The sequence below is a fragment of the Babylonia areolata genome, chromosome 35 (genome assembly GCF_041734735.1).
Source record: "Babylonia areolata isolate BAREFJ2019XMU chromosome 35, ASM4173473v1, whole genome shotgun sequence".
Lineage (NCBI taxonomy): Eukaryota > Metazoa > Mollusca > Gastropoda > Neogastropoda > Buccinidae > Babylonia > Babylonia areolata.
The window spans coordinates 16,356,320-16,374,519 of NC_134910.1; the positions used below are offsets into that span (position 1 = coordinate 16,356,320).

Below are 18,200 nucleotides of genomic sequence, written 5' to 3' on the forward strand. Positions count from 1 at the left end.
GTAACTCAGAAGGGGGGAGACAGGGAGATAGGGTAACCCAGAAGGGGGGAGACAGGGAGATAGGGTAACCCAGAAGGGGGGAGACAGGGTAACCCAGAAGGGGAGGAGACAGGGAGATAGGGGGGGGGTGCAGGGGGGTGGGGAGCAGTCTGAATTTCACACAAAGAAATTTGTGGTGGCCCAAACCACTACCCCCACTTCCCAAAAATGCCATGAATCACCACTCGACGTGGTGGAGGGGGAAGTAAAAATCCTGGTCTGTACAATCCTTTAAACTGGTATCTGTCCTCAGATAATTGTGGTGGAGCGCCCATGGAGAGGTGGGTGGGAGAGGGGCAGGGGAGGGGGAGGTTAGGGACAGGGAGATAGGGTAACCCAGAAGGGGGGGAGACAGGGAGATAGGGTAACCCAGAAGGGGGGGAAACAGGGAGATAGGGTAACCCAGAAGGGGGGAGACAGGGAGATAGGGTAACCCAGAAGGGGGGGAGACAGGGAGATAGGGTAACTCAGAAGGGGGCAGACAGGGAGATAGGGTAACTCAGAAGGGGGCAGACAGGGAGATAGGGTAACCCAGAAGGGGGGAGACAGGGTAACCCAGAAGGGGAGGAGACAGGGAGATAGGGTAACCCAGAAGGGGGGGAGACAGGGAGATAGGGTAACCCAGAAGGGGGAGCCAGGGAGATAAGGTAACCCAGGAGGGGAGGGGGGACAGGGAGATAGGGTAACCCAGAAGGGGGGAGACAGGGAGATAGGGTAACCCAGAAGGTGGGAGACAGGGAGATAGGGTAACCCAGAAGGGGGAGACAGGGAGATAAGGTAACCCAGGAGGGGGGTGACTGGGAGATAGGGTAACCCAGAAGGGGGGGAGACAGGGAGATAAGGTAACCCAGGAGGGGGGGGGACTGGGAGATAGGGTAACCCAGAAGGGGGAGACAGGGAGATAAGGTAACCCAGGAGGGGGGGGGGCAGGGAGATAGGGTAACCCAGAAGGGGGGGAGACAGGGAGATAAGGTAACCCAGAAGGGGGAGACAGGGAGATTGGGTAACCCAGGAGGGGGGGGGAGACAGGGTAACCCAGAAGGGGGGGAGACAGGGAGATTGGGTAACCCAGAAGGGGGAGACAGGGTAACCCAGAAGGGGGAGACAGGGAGATAAGGTAACCCAGGAGGGGGGGGGACAGGGAGATAGGGTAACCCAGAAGGGGGGGAGACAGGGAGATAAGGTAACCCAGAAGGGGGAGACGGGGAGATAAGGTAACCCAGGAGGGGGGGGGGTAGACAGGGAGATAGGGTAACCCAGAAGGGGGGGAGACAGGGAGATAGGGTAACCCAGAAGGGGGGGAGACAGGGAGATAAGGTAACCCAGGAGGGGGGGGAGACAGGGTAACCCAGAAGGGGGAGACAGGGAGATAAGGTAACCCAGGAGGGGGGGGAGACAGGGAGATAAGGTAACCCAGAAGGGGGGGAGACAGGGAGATAAGGTAACCCAGAAGGGGGAGACAGGGAGATAGGGTAACCCAGAAGGGGGGGAGACAGGGAGATAGGGTAACCCAGAAGGGGGAGACAGGGAGATAGGGTAACCCAGAAGGGGGAGACAGGGTAACCCAGAAGGGGGAGACAGGGAGATAAGGTAACCCAGGAGGGGGGGACTGGGAGATAGGGTAACCCAGAAGGGGGGGAGACAGGGTAACCCAGAAGGGGGAGACAGGGAGATAAGGTAACCCAGGAGGGGGGGGGGACTGGGAGATAGGGTAACCCAGAAGGGGGGGAGACAGGGTAACCCAGAAGGGGGAGACAGGGAGATAGGGTAACCCAGGTAACCCAGTCAGATAAAAGTAAGAAAGGAAGGTGGTGTGGGGGTGGTGGTGTGTGTGTGTGTGTATGTATGTGGAGGGGGGGGGTGCTAGAGGGAAGGAATGGTTATGTGTGTTGGATTACATTTGATCTTCCAAGATCTAATGGAAGTGAAAAGATCGTAGCTTGTGTGTGTGTGTGTGTGTGTGTCTGTGTGTGTCTGTGTCTGTGTGAGTCTGTGTGCCTGTGTGTGCTTATGTGTATCTGTGTCATCTGTCTGTTGCACTGTGCAGTGGTATGTGTGCTTCTGAAACAGTGAGCAAAAATGAGCACCTCTAACAGTACATCTGTCCGTCTGTGTCAGTCAACATACACAATTAGTGCAGAAGCACACCCCTACACACACGCACACACACACACACACACACACACACACTCTTCACCAAAAACCCCTACCCCCCCTCACACACACACACACACACACACACACACTCTTCACCAAAAACCCCTACCCCCCCTCACACACACACACACACACACACACACACACACACACTCTTCACCAAAAACCCCTACCCCCCCTCACACACACACACACACACACACACACACACACACTCTTCACCAAAAACCCCTACCCCCCCTCACACACACACACACACACACACACACACACACACACACACACACACACACACACACACACACACACACACACACACACACACACACACACCAATCCAGACCAGACAAGTGGCTGCCACTGTATCACAATCAGACAGTTGACTGTGATACCCCCAGGCAAAGTGCAGACAGACAAAGTCATGCCAAATTTCAGGCAGAGACTGTGTGGGGGACCCAGACACCAACATCAACACAGCAAAGTGAAGCGTGGAGTGCTGACCTGGTGGTGACACGTCCGCCCAGAAAGCAAGAGATTCTGAGGGCACTGGATCAAACCCCATACCACACCAAAAATTTCTACCCTCCAACAGACCTTGAGCGGTGGTCTGGAAGCTAGTCATCAGCATAAGGTCCCATGTGCAGCATGTAAAAGAGCCCATGGCATCAAAAGGGATTCACTTTCAAGCAGAAAAAAAGGGGGAGGCAGCACTTTGGCAATGTGCTCACCCTGGGGAGAACAGCCTGAATTTCACACAGAGAAATCTGTTGTCAGAAAAAAATAATCCAGTCCAATCTAATACAACAGCTGCCCATTCCCCACCCTATCACAGCCATTTAGTGTCTTCTTCCTCTCTTTTTTTCATTGTCCTTTCACTAATACATCATACATATGAATATATCACATAATCATATACAATTCAACACATGCAGTTTGATAAGTTTGTGAACGTTTAAATGAAGATATACATACAAGCATACATATTCAGGTGCATCAGGTCCCATGTAAACTCTTCTGTACAAGTGCGCTTTACATGCACAACTATTTTCTACCCTGCCAAGCAGGCCGTCATACTCCACTTTTGGAGGTGTCTATACTCAGGTGTGTTTTTGTTTCAATGACCCCACCAAACACTGCAATGGATTTATAGGATCTTTTGTATGCGCATTTAATCTTCTGCATGCGTAGCATGCCCACATTAAAGTGGGATGGGAAGGGGTTCAGGCACAAAGCAGGTCTGCACATTACGCTCACCAGAGAGACAGGTAAAAAGATATCTCTCAACCCATACCTTCTGCTACAATTTTGCAGCTGAAGTTCGAACCACAAAGCTTCAGGAGTCGTGTGCATCATACATCTGGGGTTCCAGTGACCACAGGGATGTGTCACCCCCTCTGTTTCATGGTGTTCACAATAATTGACTAAATTCAACAAAGAGAAATATGGTGGGAGAACTTTTCATTCTTCAGCTGTCTCAAGGCCTGACTAAGCGCGTTGGGTTATGCTGCTGGTCAGGTATCTGCTTGGCAGATGTGGTGTAGCGTATATGGATGGATTTGTCCGAACGCAGTGACGCCTCCTTGAGCTACTGAAACTCTTCAGCTGTACAAACCAGAATTTACTGCCTTTTTCTGCACATCACAGTCCCTCACTCACATCATTTATAACAACTCTAAAAACATTCTTACATAATCAAGGCACTCCAGTGTGTGTCTGTGTGTCTGTGTGCATCGGTGTGTCTGTGTGTTCCTCCTTCAGCTTATGGTCTTTTCCCTTTGACTGATATTCGCCATGTAATGTGTGTGCATGACTGCATGTGTGTGTGTGGGATCGTGCATGCATGTCTATGTATTATCAGTGTGTATGTGTGGGTGTAGGGGGTGGAGGTGGAGGACAGGGGGAAAGGATTGTGTGTATGTGTGTGTTTGCTTGGATGCGTGTGTATGTGTCTATGTTTGATCTATTTTTTGTGTGAGTGTGTGTGTGCATTGATATGTGTATGTGTGACACAGTGCACTCATGCCACACATGCAAGCTTGACCAAAAGAATGTGAGCCAATAACATATAATAGATCTATCTGTGCTGTCAAAGTGAAAGAACAAAACAAAAACAAAGCAAAACAACAACACAAAAACCACAAAAAAACAACAAAACGCCCCACATCTCCATTGCTGCAAAACACATCATCATTCACATAACTACCACTCCAAAGGAGATGCTGAGCACAAGACACTCAACATCACACCAGGAAGTGGAAGACTGAAGAGTGGCTGTCCCACCACAGTCTGTGTGGATCCTAATTGTCGAGTGGAATGAAGTGTTCATTTCGCTGTCTCCATTACACAATCCAAGTCTCTCTGTTCCTGCACCACTCAGTTTTAACATCACATGACAGTCATGTCCTCTTTCAATGAACCAGCGCTGAATGACAGTGACTGAAAGAGAGAGATGTAATCTATGTGATCAGAACTCAGCAATACTCTCTCTCTGTTTCTCTCTGCCAATAATCTTTCTCTCCCTCCATCAGTTGGGAAACACACACACACACACACACACACATATGATTTACACTCAAATGACTACAAAAACCAAACATATTTATACGAAGAAATAACCTAAGCAAATCCAGCATTTCAAATTACTTATCCGGAAATAACAAAACACCTCAATAAAAACACTGCTAGCTATGGGCACAATACTTGGTTACTCAATTATACTACATCGGTAATCAGTCTCGCCTTTTGCTGTAATTTCCAATATCTAAAAAAATGATAATAAAAAACGAAAAATCAGTGGCATGGTCTCAGCCAAAAAGTTTTAATTAATATGTGGGCAACAAAGAAACACAATTACAAACAAAAATAATGATAAAATTTCATTTATTTTCTGTTTGTTACACATATGCATTCAATTTCAAAGATCTATCTACTTACCCAAAAGGCTTCCGCATATTGTGTCAGTTTGGTCATGTTTCAGTTTTCAGATAATCTGTACTTTTATTGGCTGGGTCCAAACTGAAGGCATCCACACACCACCACTGTCAAATGAAAAGCACAGCAGTTTTAGTTTATTAAAATAAACATCATGTCAGTGATCAGCTCAGTGGTTTAAATCATGAAGATCACGAACAGGAAAAGAGAACAGAGAACAAACAAATAAAATTCCCAACACAAACAATAATTTGACTATCTGACTACTTCTGAGTATAATGAGATAAAAGAGATATGCATTTAAACATTAAGCCTTGAATACCACAGTTAAAGAGGTGACACGTGAGACACAAAGTTCTTCCTGGGCTCAGCGATAAAAGATCTGCTTGAAATTTGTCCTCTTAAAATGACTCTTCATGCACATGGGGATATCCACTGAAATTCTATTCAAACTTTTAGCTGTAACTAATAATGATTTTCTTTATTACTTTTTACACACACATACATACACACACACACACACGCACATATAAAATGAAAAATATAAAAAGATATGACATATGATATATGATATGGTACATTCATTATATACATACACACACACACACACACACATATATATATATATATATGTGTGTGTGTGTGTGTATGTGTGTGTGTGTGTGTGTCTGTGTGTGTGTCTGTGTGTGTGTGCCTGTGTGATAGAAAATGATGTAAAGTGTTATTAATTTGTGGAATAGTCTATAAGTGCAGCCACTGCTGGAACACTTAACACTTTGAAAAGATCAATAATTAAGCAAATACTGCAATGGATGGATTAAATATACAACTTCCGATTTTTTTTTTTTTTTTGTTTTGATTTTCTTTTTAACATTAAAGAAAAAAATTCCGAAGCTTCCCCGAATATAACCTCATTAATCAGCTGCACCAATCAGTGCAAAAACAAAATGCCCAATATGAATATGCAGGGTAAAGACTATTAAAGTAAATAACTGTAAGCCGACGTATTGACATGCCATATGATAAAACTGGGATCTGTTTGCTCTTATTTGGACCTTTCTCCCTTTCTACTGGTCATCCAGAAATCGAAACGAAACGAGTTCATCAAACCGTATTGATCAATCAATTAACCGACGACGTATAACAATGCACCAACTGTTAAGAGGGTGTATAATGTGATGAGGAATATGCGGTTACCCACATATAAAACTTAAACGACTTAATGTAAAAGTTGCATGCTAAATGATAAACCGTAGTGCAACACTTACAGATGACAGTCTCTCCTCTCTGTCTCGCTTCACTCCGGCCAGTGGTGTCAGTTCAGAACACTGTCAATCGCCTAACAAAGCAGAACAACGGAATCCGTAACACTAGTGGAATTCCGTTATCACTACTGGGCTGCTGTTCGTACTGTGCGGCTGTAACTTCCCTGTGGCGTCGTGAAGTCATTCGCCTCCGTCGTGAGCGTTCAGCTTTCCAGCCCACGACACGGAAGTTTGTTTTTCCTGCGAATCAGGGTAGGCAATTGAGCAAATGTATTAAAATCTGCGAGTGACGTCCCTTGTAATCAATCCTTTTTGTCAGCTTCAAACAAAACACAAAAATTCTCTTTCGGCCCACTCGAAATGCCCACCAGCAAATATCAAAGAGAAAAATGAATGAGTAACTGAGACACACTTCCCTGATCACAACACACTCATCAATTATCAGTGAAACAACTCTCTGTGTGTGCGTCTGCGTGTGTGTATGTGTGTGTGTTTCAATCGTCATAAAATACACAGTATTCAGTTAGATACTTATAAAATTTCAAGATACAAATGCTAATCAACACATATAAATAAAAAAAACTAATGAATGAGCAGCAGGCGTACTCTTCCTTGATCAGTCTCTGATCGCAACGCACATCATATAAATTATCATGTAAAAGAAAACATTCGGATAAGGAAAAAATACATTTTAAGACGATGTGAACAGCAATATTTCAATCACCGCTAAAAAGGAAAATATTCGGTAAGATAATTATAAAGTTTATCACACAAAAGAAATGGGAATAAACAAATAACCCGCACACATTTAATTCCCTTACTACCGCTATGTAGACATCAATCACCATATGAAAGGAAAATGAAGACACATTAAGTTACTTTTTAAGGCATAAAGTCACAGTTTAAAGGTCTAAAACCGCCACCAAGACCCCGAGTATACCCCTCCACAACATACACATACATGCAGACTGACAGATAGAGGGGGAGGGAGAAAGAAAGAAACAGAAAGAGAGATAGAAAGCGAGAGGAAGGAGGTAGAGACAGACAGACAGACAGACAGTGAGGTGGGAGAGGAGAGACAGACAGACAAACAGACAGTGAGGTGGCAGAGGAGAGACAGACAAACAGTGAGGTGGGAGAGGAGAGACAGACAGTGAGGTGGGAGAGGAGAGACAGACAGACAGTGAGGTGGGAGAGGAGAGACAGACAGACAAACAGACAGTGAGGTGGGAGAGGAGAGACAGACAGACAAACAGACAGTGAGGCGGGAGAGGAGAGACAGACAGACAGACAGACAGACAGACAAACAGACAGTGAGGTGGGAGAGGAGAGACAGACAAACAGTGAGGTGGGAGAGGAGAGACAGACAGACAAACAGACAGTGAGGTGGGAGAGGAGAGACAGACAAACAGTGAGGTGGGAGAGGAGAGACAGACAGACAGACAGTGAGGTGGGAGAGGAGAGACAGACAGACAAACAGTGAGGTGGGAGAGAAGAGACAGACAGACAAACAGTGAGGTGGGAGAGAAGAGACAGACAGACAGACAGTGAGGTGGGAGAGAAGAGACAGACAGACAAACAGTGAGGTGGGAGAGGAGAGACAGACAGACAAACAGTGAGGTGGGAGAGAAGAGACAGACAGACAGACAGTGAGGTGGGAGAGAAGAGACAGACAGACAAACAGTGATGTGGGAGAGGAGAGACAGACAGACAAACAGTGAGGTGGGAGAGAAGAGACAGACAGACAAACAGTGAGGTGGGAGAGAAGAGACAGACAGACAGACAGTGAGGTGGGAGAGGAGAGACAGACAGACAGACAGACAGTGAGGTGGGAGAGGAGAGACAGACAGACAGACAGTGAGGTGGGAGAGGAGAGACAGACAGACAGACAGACAGTGAGGTGGGAGAGGAGAGACAGACAGACAGACAGTGAGGTGGGAGAGGAGAGACAGACAGACAGACAGTGAGGTGGGAGAGGAGAGACAGACAGACAGTGAGGTGGGAGAGGAGAGACAGACAGACAGACAGACAGACAGACAAACAGTGAGGTGGGAGAGGAGAGACAGACAAACAGACAGTGAGGTGGGAGAGAAGAGACAGACAGACAGACAGTGAGGTGGGAGAGGAGAGACAGACAAACAGACAGTGAGGTGGGAGAGGAGAGACAGACAAACAGTGAGGTGGGAGAGGAGAGACAGACAGTGAGGTGGGAGAGGAGAGACAGACAGACAAACAGACAGTGAGGTGGGAGAGGAGAGACAGACAGACAGACAGTGAGGTGGGAGAGGAGAGACAGACAGACAAACAGACAGTGAGGTGGGAGAGGAGAGACAGACAGTGAGGTGGGAGAGGAGAGACAGACAGACAAACAGACAGTGAGGTGGGAGAGGAGAGACAGACAAACAGTGAGGTGGGAGAGGAGAGACAGACAGACAAACAGACAGTGAGGTGGGAGAGGAGAGACAGACAGTGAGGTGGGAGAGGAGAGACAGACAGACAGACAGACAGACAGTGAGGTGGGAGAGGAGAGACAGACAGACAGACAGTGAGGTGGGAGAGGAGAGACAGACAGACAGACAGTGAGGTGGGAGAGGAGAGACAGACAGACAGTGAGGTGGGAGAGGAGAGACAGACAGACAGTGAGGTGGGAGAGGAGAGACAGACAGACAGACAGTGAGGTGGGAGAGGAGAGAGGGAGAATGGTAGAGGGTGAGACTGAGAGTGGGGGGGAAAGAAATTAATAGGGAGGAGGAAGAGACGGTCAGAGAGGGAGGGGGAGAGAGCGAGCCAGACAAGACAGATTTCTACAATTCCGAGGCCCGATAAAAGTTACGCACCAGCGTCCTTTATTTTCAGTCAGACCCCATTCTAAATAGGGTCCACATCAGTACCACGTGACTATTGAACACAATACTGTACTGAGTAGTAACGGCATGAACATGATGGTTATAACATAACAGTATGTCTGATAAACTTTAAGGTTTTATGATAATAAAAAGTATTCAAGTTCTATTCTATTCTATTCACACACACACACACATCAAAATAAAACGATGCATAAATTTACTGATAGAGACTGATATTCATATCAACTTGAATGGAAAAACATTCTGAAGCTAGGGAAGCGTACAGGCCAGAGAGCAAGAGAGAGGGGGGGAGGGAGGTAGACACTGAGAAACTGAGACAAAAGGTGAAAATGAAATGAATGAAAGAGTTTTCTCTTGGGAGTGGGAGAGAGAGAAACAAGACAACCGGAACCATCAGTGAAATACCCTTGGCAGAAAGTGAGGTGGAAGCGGACCTCGGTGTTCAAGTTGATAACGACCTCAAATTTAAGCAGCACGTGGACAGTGTCACAGCAAGAGCGAACAGCGTAATTGGCATCATTCGCAGAACCTTCGAGTTCTTAGACTGCAAGCTCTTCATCCAGCCGTACAAAACAATAGCGAGGCCTATCCTCGAGTACGCACAGACTGTGTGGCAACCTAGACACAAGACATTATGTAAGCAGCTAGAGGACGTGCAGCGCCGAGCCACAAAGCTGATCTCCTCAGTCAGTGAGCTACCTTACGCGGAAAGACTAGAGCGACTCGGCCTGCCTAGCCTGGAACACAGACGACTCAGAGGGGATATGATACACATTCAAGTATGTCCACGGACTCCACAGAACCAAAAAACCAAAACTTGAAACTGCAGAAGATTCAGGCACCAGAGGAAACGCGAAGAAACTGTTCCCGCACCACATCCACTGCGACACCAGGAAACACTTTTTCAGTGAAAGGGTCACCAAGACATGGAACAGTCTCCCAGACGAAGTGGTCTTGGCACCGTCGGTGAATGCCTTTAAGAACAGACTGGATGTCTACTGGAAGAACAAGCCAGACAAGTACAATCCGTCTTGCCAATAAGCCACGCATGCAAAGTTTAGTATGTACAACTGATGACCCACACGGAGCGATGAACATGTCTTTGGACCTCAAACATCGTACATTTCAAGTTCAAGTTCAAGACAAGACCTGACAAGGATTTCCCGGAGGATAATACATAAGGCACTGAGGCGATTTTTTCATCCAGTCCTGTCGCCCTTAATAAACTCTACAATACACAAACAAGGCATATCAGTGATGTTTTCAACACATGTAGAGATACGTTGTCCGTATGGAGGACAGCATAATTCCAAAGATGCTGCTGTGACGAAGGAAAGCTTCTCAAGAGATACAATTAGACACCTGAAGGCCAACCTCAAAAACTGCTGCAACATCGACACTGCATGCTTCCTGGGAATGTCGCCGCCCTTGTAAGAACACAGTGGAAGCAGCATTGTACCCAGGACACAAAGACATTCGAGCGCAACAGAGCAGGAAACATCCAGGCAAAGAGGAATCGGAGAAAACAGGGCCCATCCTTGCAGGACTCCATTCCACGCGGCGTCTGTGGACTGACGACCTCGTGCCTCAGGAACTTGTCTTCTTTCCCACATGAGACCCCACACCAGCAGATGGCCTGCCTGGTTACTCATTCGTCGGACCGACGGGAGAATCCACAGTTCTGTAGAGACAAGAAGCACACACATCAAATAAATGTTTGCTGCACTACGAGTACCGATACACATGTACAGAGATACACGCAGTAATGATGTGAGAACAGAACTACATCAAGGGAAGCGAATGGGTTAGAGAGAACTGAACACTGAACACTGAAATGTTTAATGTCATTGGCTGTAGAGCTCTAGTGACATAGTACAGGTACACATCAGAACAAAAATGGTTCAAAACAAATAAAATGGAACAGAAAGGGAAAACATAATTGAAGCAGGATAAACTACTAAGGGATACCAGCGACACTTTAGTACTTAGTCATTACTGGTTAAAAAGTCATGTGGCAGGGGGTACTGTGCCTTTTTTTCCCCAGTCGTTTGTCTCCAAGGTTTGGAAAGTACCACAGTTAACAAATTACAGATAATCCACATAATGATTATTTAAGCATGTGACATCAACACACATCATATCAAAGTATATGTAAAACATATAACAATTCAACATCATATCAATACCGTACGAACACATCATAAAATGCACTGTCGAAATTGACCATCCAAATGTAACCTTTCCTCTTTGTCTATGCCTTTTGTTCCTCTCATAGAACCCATATCAAGTTTTTGATTAATGAGTGTTTGGACCGATAGTAGACATTTTACGTATATTAATTTTACTGCGGCCTCGGATAAATATTTTGCTAGTGCCGAGAGTATCATATTATCTTCATTTTCAGTCATCAGTATGCCGAACAAATCTTTTCTCTGCGCTGGAGCAGTATTGAAAAGGGTACAGTTTTTTTCGCAGTTCTTCGTATCTTTTGCAGTTAAATATGAAATGGTTTTCATCTTCTGGGCTTTCGCCACACATTGGGAAAGGGGATGTTGCTACGTCTGAATCGAACCATCTTCTGTTGGCATTCAGTCCAAAATTAATGCTCTCAATCTGACGGCTTCGCAAAGCAGATTCTATGCCACTTGTTTGTTACGATCTTGATATATTTCTCTGTTTGACACTATGTTGATTTAAATGAATAGACGGACTGGGACCATTTATACCTATCATCAGTTGCTCTCTGTTTTGAGAGAGAGAGAGAGAGAGAGAGAGAGAGAGAGAGAAGCCAACTGTAAGTGCCATTTATATTAACTTGATTTGCAATCAGACAAGTAACTGGGTATGATTTCAGTTGGGAAAAAAGGACACGGTGATTTCAGTTCTTTTTTTTTTTTTTTTTAATCAGTGCGGGACGGACTATCGTTTTGGAACTAACACATCTCAAGTTAAGCTACTCCATTGCGGGAGCAAAACTGGCTAAAAATACATAATTATGCCTATACAGCAGAGCTAAATACGTCCAACTCCGTTTATCTGTCGTCTTCTTCGATTGAACTGGCCCTAAAAAGCTGAACTGGAAAGAAAGAAACAGTGTCGTGATACTCTGAGCGGAACGTAGAGCGGTATCACGTGCTGCAGTCCGTGTGACGAAACGAACACAGCTGTGTATGTCTGACATACATCTGTTTCATTATCAGGGTCGTCTCTGTCTGTCTGTCTGTCTCTCTCTCTCTCTCTCCACACACACACACACACACACACACACACACACACACACACATATTATTATATATCTTATATATCTTCTACATCTCTGAAGTTAGGTCTCCCTCCCTGCCCAAGCCGTGCCAGGTGTGCCACAGGTGTGTTCAAGCACACATGCAGGTGCAGGGGCGGGTAAAGAGGGAGTAGCACAGCAGTGTGTCTCCTTCTCTGTGCGAGTAGGTGGCAGAATGGTTGAGACGCTCAGCTGCCGATATAGAGAGTTGTGAGGGTGTGGGTTCGAATCCCGCTCTCGACTTTCTCCTCAGTTTGACTGGAAAAGTCGACCTGAGCGTCTAGTCATTCGGATGAGACGACAAACCGAGGTCCCGTGTGCAGCAATCACTTGGCGCACTGAAAAAGAACCCGTGGCATGTGACTGATGTGTATGTCAGTTGTCTTATGGCATATTTCTGTAGAAGTCCGCTCTGATAGGTACTGTACACAATCTGACTACAGCATGCACCCCGAAGGCCGGACAAAGCGCGCCGGGTTATGCTGCTGGTCGGGCATCTGTCTAGCTGATGTTTTGTAGCGTATATGGATTTATCCGACCGCAGTGACGTCTACTTGAAAACTGAAATGAAACTGTCCGGATGAAATGCTTGTGGTGGTGTCACGGGAGGGTGCCCGTTACTTCAGTGTCACCGTCAGGTCCGTTACTAGTATGCGTGACAGGACCGTTACACCCAGAGGACTTCTTCATTGGTGATGTGATCTCTGTACTGGAGTTGCCGACATAAGAGGAGTCTCTGTGGCCTGTATATATTATCCCCTTTTTTCATGTCAGTTGTCAAAGCCACCGTCCATGCCTCATCAGGCACACAGGACTATCGAGATCATCAAGGAGCGCATAGGCCAGACACTTTGAACAGAGTGTGATAGTCTTGTCGCTCCAATGGTCTTCGGTTTTGTCTCAGTGTGCTGTTGTTGTTGTGCAGTCCTGAAAAACATTTCACCGAGGCTTTGATCCCTGGTCTGTTAGGCCTACTATTGCTTCCAGTCACTTCAAGTCGTATATGTGGACCGTGTCCAGTTTCTCGTTGTTCTCAGGCTCTGACTGACGTCAGAACTGATGCTGTTGATGTTGTTGGTCATCAGCTTGATCTTCTTTCTGCACTGGCACTGCTTTTTCACAACATAGGCTGCATATTTCTTGGCCAGGTATTTCACCAGTCTTGTTAAATCCTCATCTTTGACCGCTGGGCCTATGATGATGTCACCAGAAAAACGGTGACGGTTCTGTCTTCGAAGCTGACTGTTACTTTAGGTTTTCTCAATACATCGGTCATGATTCTCCTTAGGAAGACGTTAACAAGTAGGTGATAGTAGACAGCCTTGCATGACTCCAACTCTCGTTCTGTGCCAATCCTATATATTTGCTGCTATTGAAGTTGGCTGCACTTGTTGCCATATTGTGGAGGTGCTGTAGCTATGGCTGTGATCAGACGGTGGCATCAGTGATGTACAGTCTCTTTATCAACGCTGCACGCCATACCCTGTCAAACGCCTTCATGAAGTCTGAGAAAATGTCGTATGCAGAGGTGTTCTTGGTGTTGGAAGTAGTCTTGCACAGTATCTGGAGACTGGATGTATGCTCTGTGGGAGTCTTAGTACAGACTAAGAATGTGCTGAGTATGATCATTAATGTGTGCTGCATAGCTGTGGACATGAAACAGCTGGAGTAGTTTAAACTGAGTTGTATTGTGTCAACATGTGACAGCAGCATTACTCTCACAAATAATTATTATCATGTATCAACGTTTACCTTATGGCAAATGATTGTTTGCTCCAATGAAAACTCTTGCAGCTTCATCTCAAAATGAAATCAGCTCTTGGATGCTTGAAAACAATTCCACAAATAGTGTGCATGTATGCCAGCATGTGTGTGTGTGTGTGTGTGTGTGTGTGTGTGTGGATGTGGGTGGGTGGGTGGGTAGGTGTGCATGTATGCAAAAATATATAAGCACTTGTTGACTGTGAGTTTGAAGGTGCACATACAGGCCTGTACATGGGTTTTGTGTTGTACAGAATTGTGTTACTTTTTAACATGACAGATTTCTCTGTGAATTTGGGTTGTTCTCCCTGACAGAATTCTTCGCCACAGTGCAGTGCCACTTTTTTTTTCTGTCTGCAAATGTGTTTGCTTTACCCTCAAAATGGGAGTTTTCTACAGAATTCTGCTGACTCCTTTTACACCTTTGCTGCCATAGGTTCTTTTATGTGCACTGAGTGCACACCACACACAGAACCTTGGTTTGCTGTCTCATCCAAAAGACACTCAGATCACCACTCAAGGTCTAATGGAAGGGCACACATACGCACACACACACATAATTATGTGCTTGCACACACAAATGCACACACACACAGACACACAAATTATTCAGAGAAAATAGTACCCAAAAAGTTCAAATTTTAATTATCATTTTTTATGCTTTCATTAAAACTGACCATCCGGTATATTTCTTTATGTACTGAGAACAAAATAACACACAAGGATATAAAACAACAAATGGACAAATTATCACAGAAGGTAAAATGATGACAAAACATCAAAATAGCATATCATATCTTTATGTACATCTCTTACCATCATCACCACCCTTTTCTTTCACGTAAGTAAACAACGTTCTGATTGTACACTCCAAAAACAAAATCCCATGAAATCACATAATGTCACTGACAAAGGATTTTTATTTCTATTGTCTCTGCAGAAATATATCAGCAGCAAAAAGAACAGCAGTTCTCACTAAAAGTTAGACCAACAACAACATTAACAGCAGTCACAGAGTAAAGGTTTTATAAAAGTTGCAAGAAACAGGCACTTTCTGTCAAGTTGTAAACAAAATCTTTCACAAAAACTCGTACAAATACAGATAATCAAAGATACTTAGCTTATATGTGACTTTCAGGTGCAAGTAGAATTTTTCTTGTTAAAAAAGAAAAACTAATGAGAGAAAAATAATGATACAATGTTGCACAACAGCTCTGAACAAAAAATTCCAACAGACAAGGACAATGATAAACATGCCGTAAACAATGTTATAATGTAAGACCTCCAATGAATGCCATAGTTTATGGATACTGGACGAACAAAGTATTTTTTTTTCAAATATCACAGCAAGTCCAAACCAACATTAACAACACAGATTGCATGTGATCCCAGTAATATATCACGCATGCATGCACAAATGCACACACACACACACACACACACACACACACACACACAAATGCATCAATACAATACTGATAAAAAGACAACCAAAAGAATTCCCTAAAATTACGCACACAACACACAACATAAAGTAAATAAAAAATCAAATGTACCAAATCTTAAAATCTGAAGAGCAATGATTAAAACAGAACATCAAATAATTCTTTCTCAGACACAATATAAATGTAGTTTTGGGTGGCTGAATTTTTCAAGAGAACAAAAATCTCATTCAATCACTTCCAGTACAAAACAAATTAAACAGAATTCATTTTTGTGGATGGAATAAGCTTACTACCAGTGACAAATCAATTCAATGGCCCAAATTCCATTGAACCAGAACTAACTGTGTTCTTCATTGCTGCCAAATGGCATAATTCACAGTAATTAAGAACTAATTGTGAATGACTGATTTAAAAAACAAAACTGCTGTGGAAGATGGAAGTAACACAGACAACAGAAACACAGCACAGACATGGCGATTTCAGTGGTATTCACTGTTATCACATAATGTTGTTCCCACAGATGGCATTTCAACCACGTCCAATGCAGCCCCTCACAACAAAAAACAAACCACATCCCTTAAGACACATGTTCATGTTATGTCAGCCTAATTCTTCTGTATATATATATATATATATATATATATATTATCACAGATTATTTTTTGGGTGTATATATATATTTTTTAAATACAAGTGTCTACATCCTCACAGAGAAAAGACAACTGTTGAAGCTAACATATAAGACATACAAAAGAGGCTGTCATCTCCATATATACTTAGATAATAATAGAATTATTTATATAACACTGAATCGTGTGCAGAGAAAAATCAAAGCGCTTGCACACAACTCCAATTAAGATATACATATATAAACTATGTTGAAGATTTCTTCACATATACATACATGCACACACACACACACACACACACACACACACACACACATGGAAAGGAAAACTAAACCAGAAACATAGGCATTAATCATGTGCCATAACCTTGATCAATGAAAAGATTGTTCCTGAATTCTTTTATGAAGAATGGATCTATTTTCACTGTGAGTTTATAATACCTTTTTATCTTAAAAAAAAAAAGGTTGATCACATTGTGTTTGATCAAAACACAAACAAATAAATGTTTTAGAAAATTAGCATGGAAAATTGTTTTTTCTGCAGCAAGAAGACCAAATAAACACAACAGACAACGAAATATACATCACTAGCACACTGCTTTACGCAATAACATAAATACAAAAAACGGCTAATATACTCACACATTAACTTACTCAAATGCTCATGTAACAAATGTTAAGCAACATTATCAGTATATATAGTGGATTTATTGTACCCATGTAACACATGACGTGTGTACTCCACACATGTGCCAGATCCAAACAGCTTGTAATAAAAGTCACATCAAAACCAGCAGTCGGATAATCAAAAGAGCACTTTATTTCACACAGGGGTAAAATATGTCAACTCGGTTGTAAACTCAGCAGACGTGCACACCTAGAAATGTATGGAAAAACCTCAAAACACACAAAAGATCAATGTATCTCATTTATTGAAGCACAAGCAAGAAGGAAACAACACAAAGCCATAGACAGAAACCCTCCCCAGTCAAAATCCCCCTTGCAGACAAAAACTAATGATTCCATTTAATGCTTTACCTATATGAAAATTTATGAGCAGACCTATAAAAATCACTTCCAAATTGGATATAAAATCCGCAAGAGTTCATAAGTCCATTTACAAGGGGAAAAAAAAAGACTGTTCATTCAAGTTCTCATGATTTTTGGAAATGAAATGGGTGTGTGCAAAGTGAGACAGTGGGAGAGAAAAGCTTGGAAATGTCTAGTCAAGTCAAGTCAAGTCAAAACTTTATTCCAAGATGGTACATTGAATATGCAGCAACTGCTTTTTTACATCAAGCCATCCGAAAAAAGAAAGTAAAAAAAAAGAAAGTGGATGTGAAAGAAAAAAAGGAAAAATTGGAATGGGAAGAGGTTCAGTGTTTAATAAGAAAGAGAACAGTTAAGTGAGAGGACATACACTCTCTGGGGACATTTATTCACATCCTTTCCTAGGTTTTCTGCCCTCAGCACAGAGCAGAGTTTACGGGCTGAGCAACAACAAAGAAAGAGGCAGAAGAACATGTGCATGTGGCGGTGTGTAAATGGCTGAACGATACAGAAAGGTTTCTCAGCGTCACTGCTCCAAGTGTCAGTGCTGTTTCCATGTGTGGCTGATGGTCTATTGGCTAAGCTGGCACAAGAGAGCGGCTCCTTTGGCTATCCAGTAGTCCTGCGGTTGGTCGGAGGGAAGGTGAACGGCCACCACATAGTTAGTGGAATGACCTGTGGAAACACACACACACACACACATAGTTGGTGGAATGACCTGTGGAAACACACACACACACACACATAGTTGGTGGAATGACCTGTGGAAACACACAC

General features: G+C 44.0%; 2 protein-coding genes across 2 annotated transcripts in view; both read right to left on the reverse strand.

Annotated features, from left to right (window-relative positions):
* The window catches only part of LOC143277939 (proline-serine-threonine phosphatase-interacting protein 2-like), a 46,039-nt gene extending 39,458 nt beyond the window's left edge, over positions 1-6,581 (reverse strand). Inside the window, exons 1-2 of the mRNA XM_076582920.1 lie at positions 6,396-6,581; positions 5,131-5,234 (exon numbers count right to left, since the gene is read on the reverse strand). Of these exons, the coding sequence (XP_076439035.1) occupies positions 5,131-5,166 (36 nt within the window). The 5' untranslated portion in view covers positions 5,167-5,234; positions 6,396-6,581. The remainder of the gene's footprint in view (positions 1-5,130; positions 5,235-6,395) is intronic.
* A 9,608-nt stretch (positions 6,582-16,189) lies between these two features.
* LOC143278107 (dynein axonemal heavy chain 6-like) overlaps positions 16,190-18,200 on the reverse strand; it is a 119,882-nt gene continuing 117,871 nt past the window's right edge. Inside the window, exon 80 of the mRNA XM_076583139.1 lies at positions 16,190-18,098. Coding sequence (XP_076439254.1) covers positions 17,995-18,098 — 104 coding nt within the window. The 3' untranslated portion in view covers positions 16,190-17,994. The remainder of the gene's footprint in view (positions 18,099-18,200) is intronic.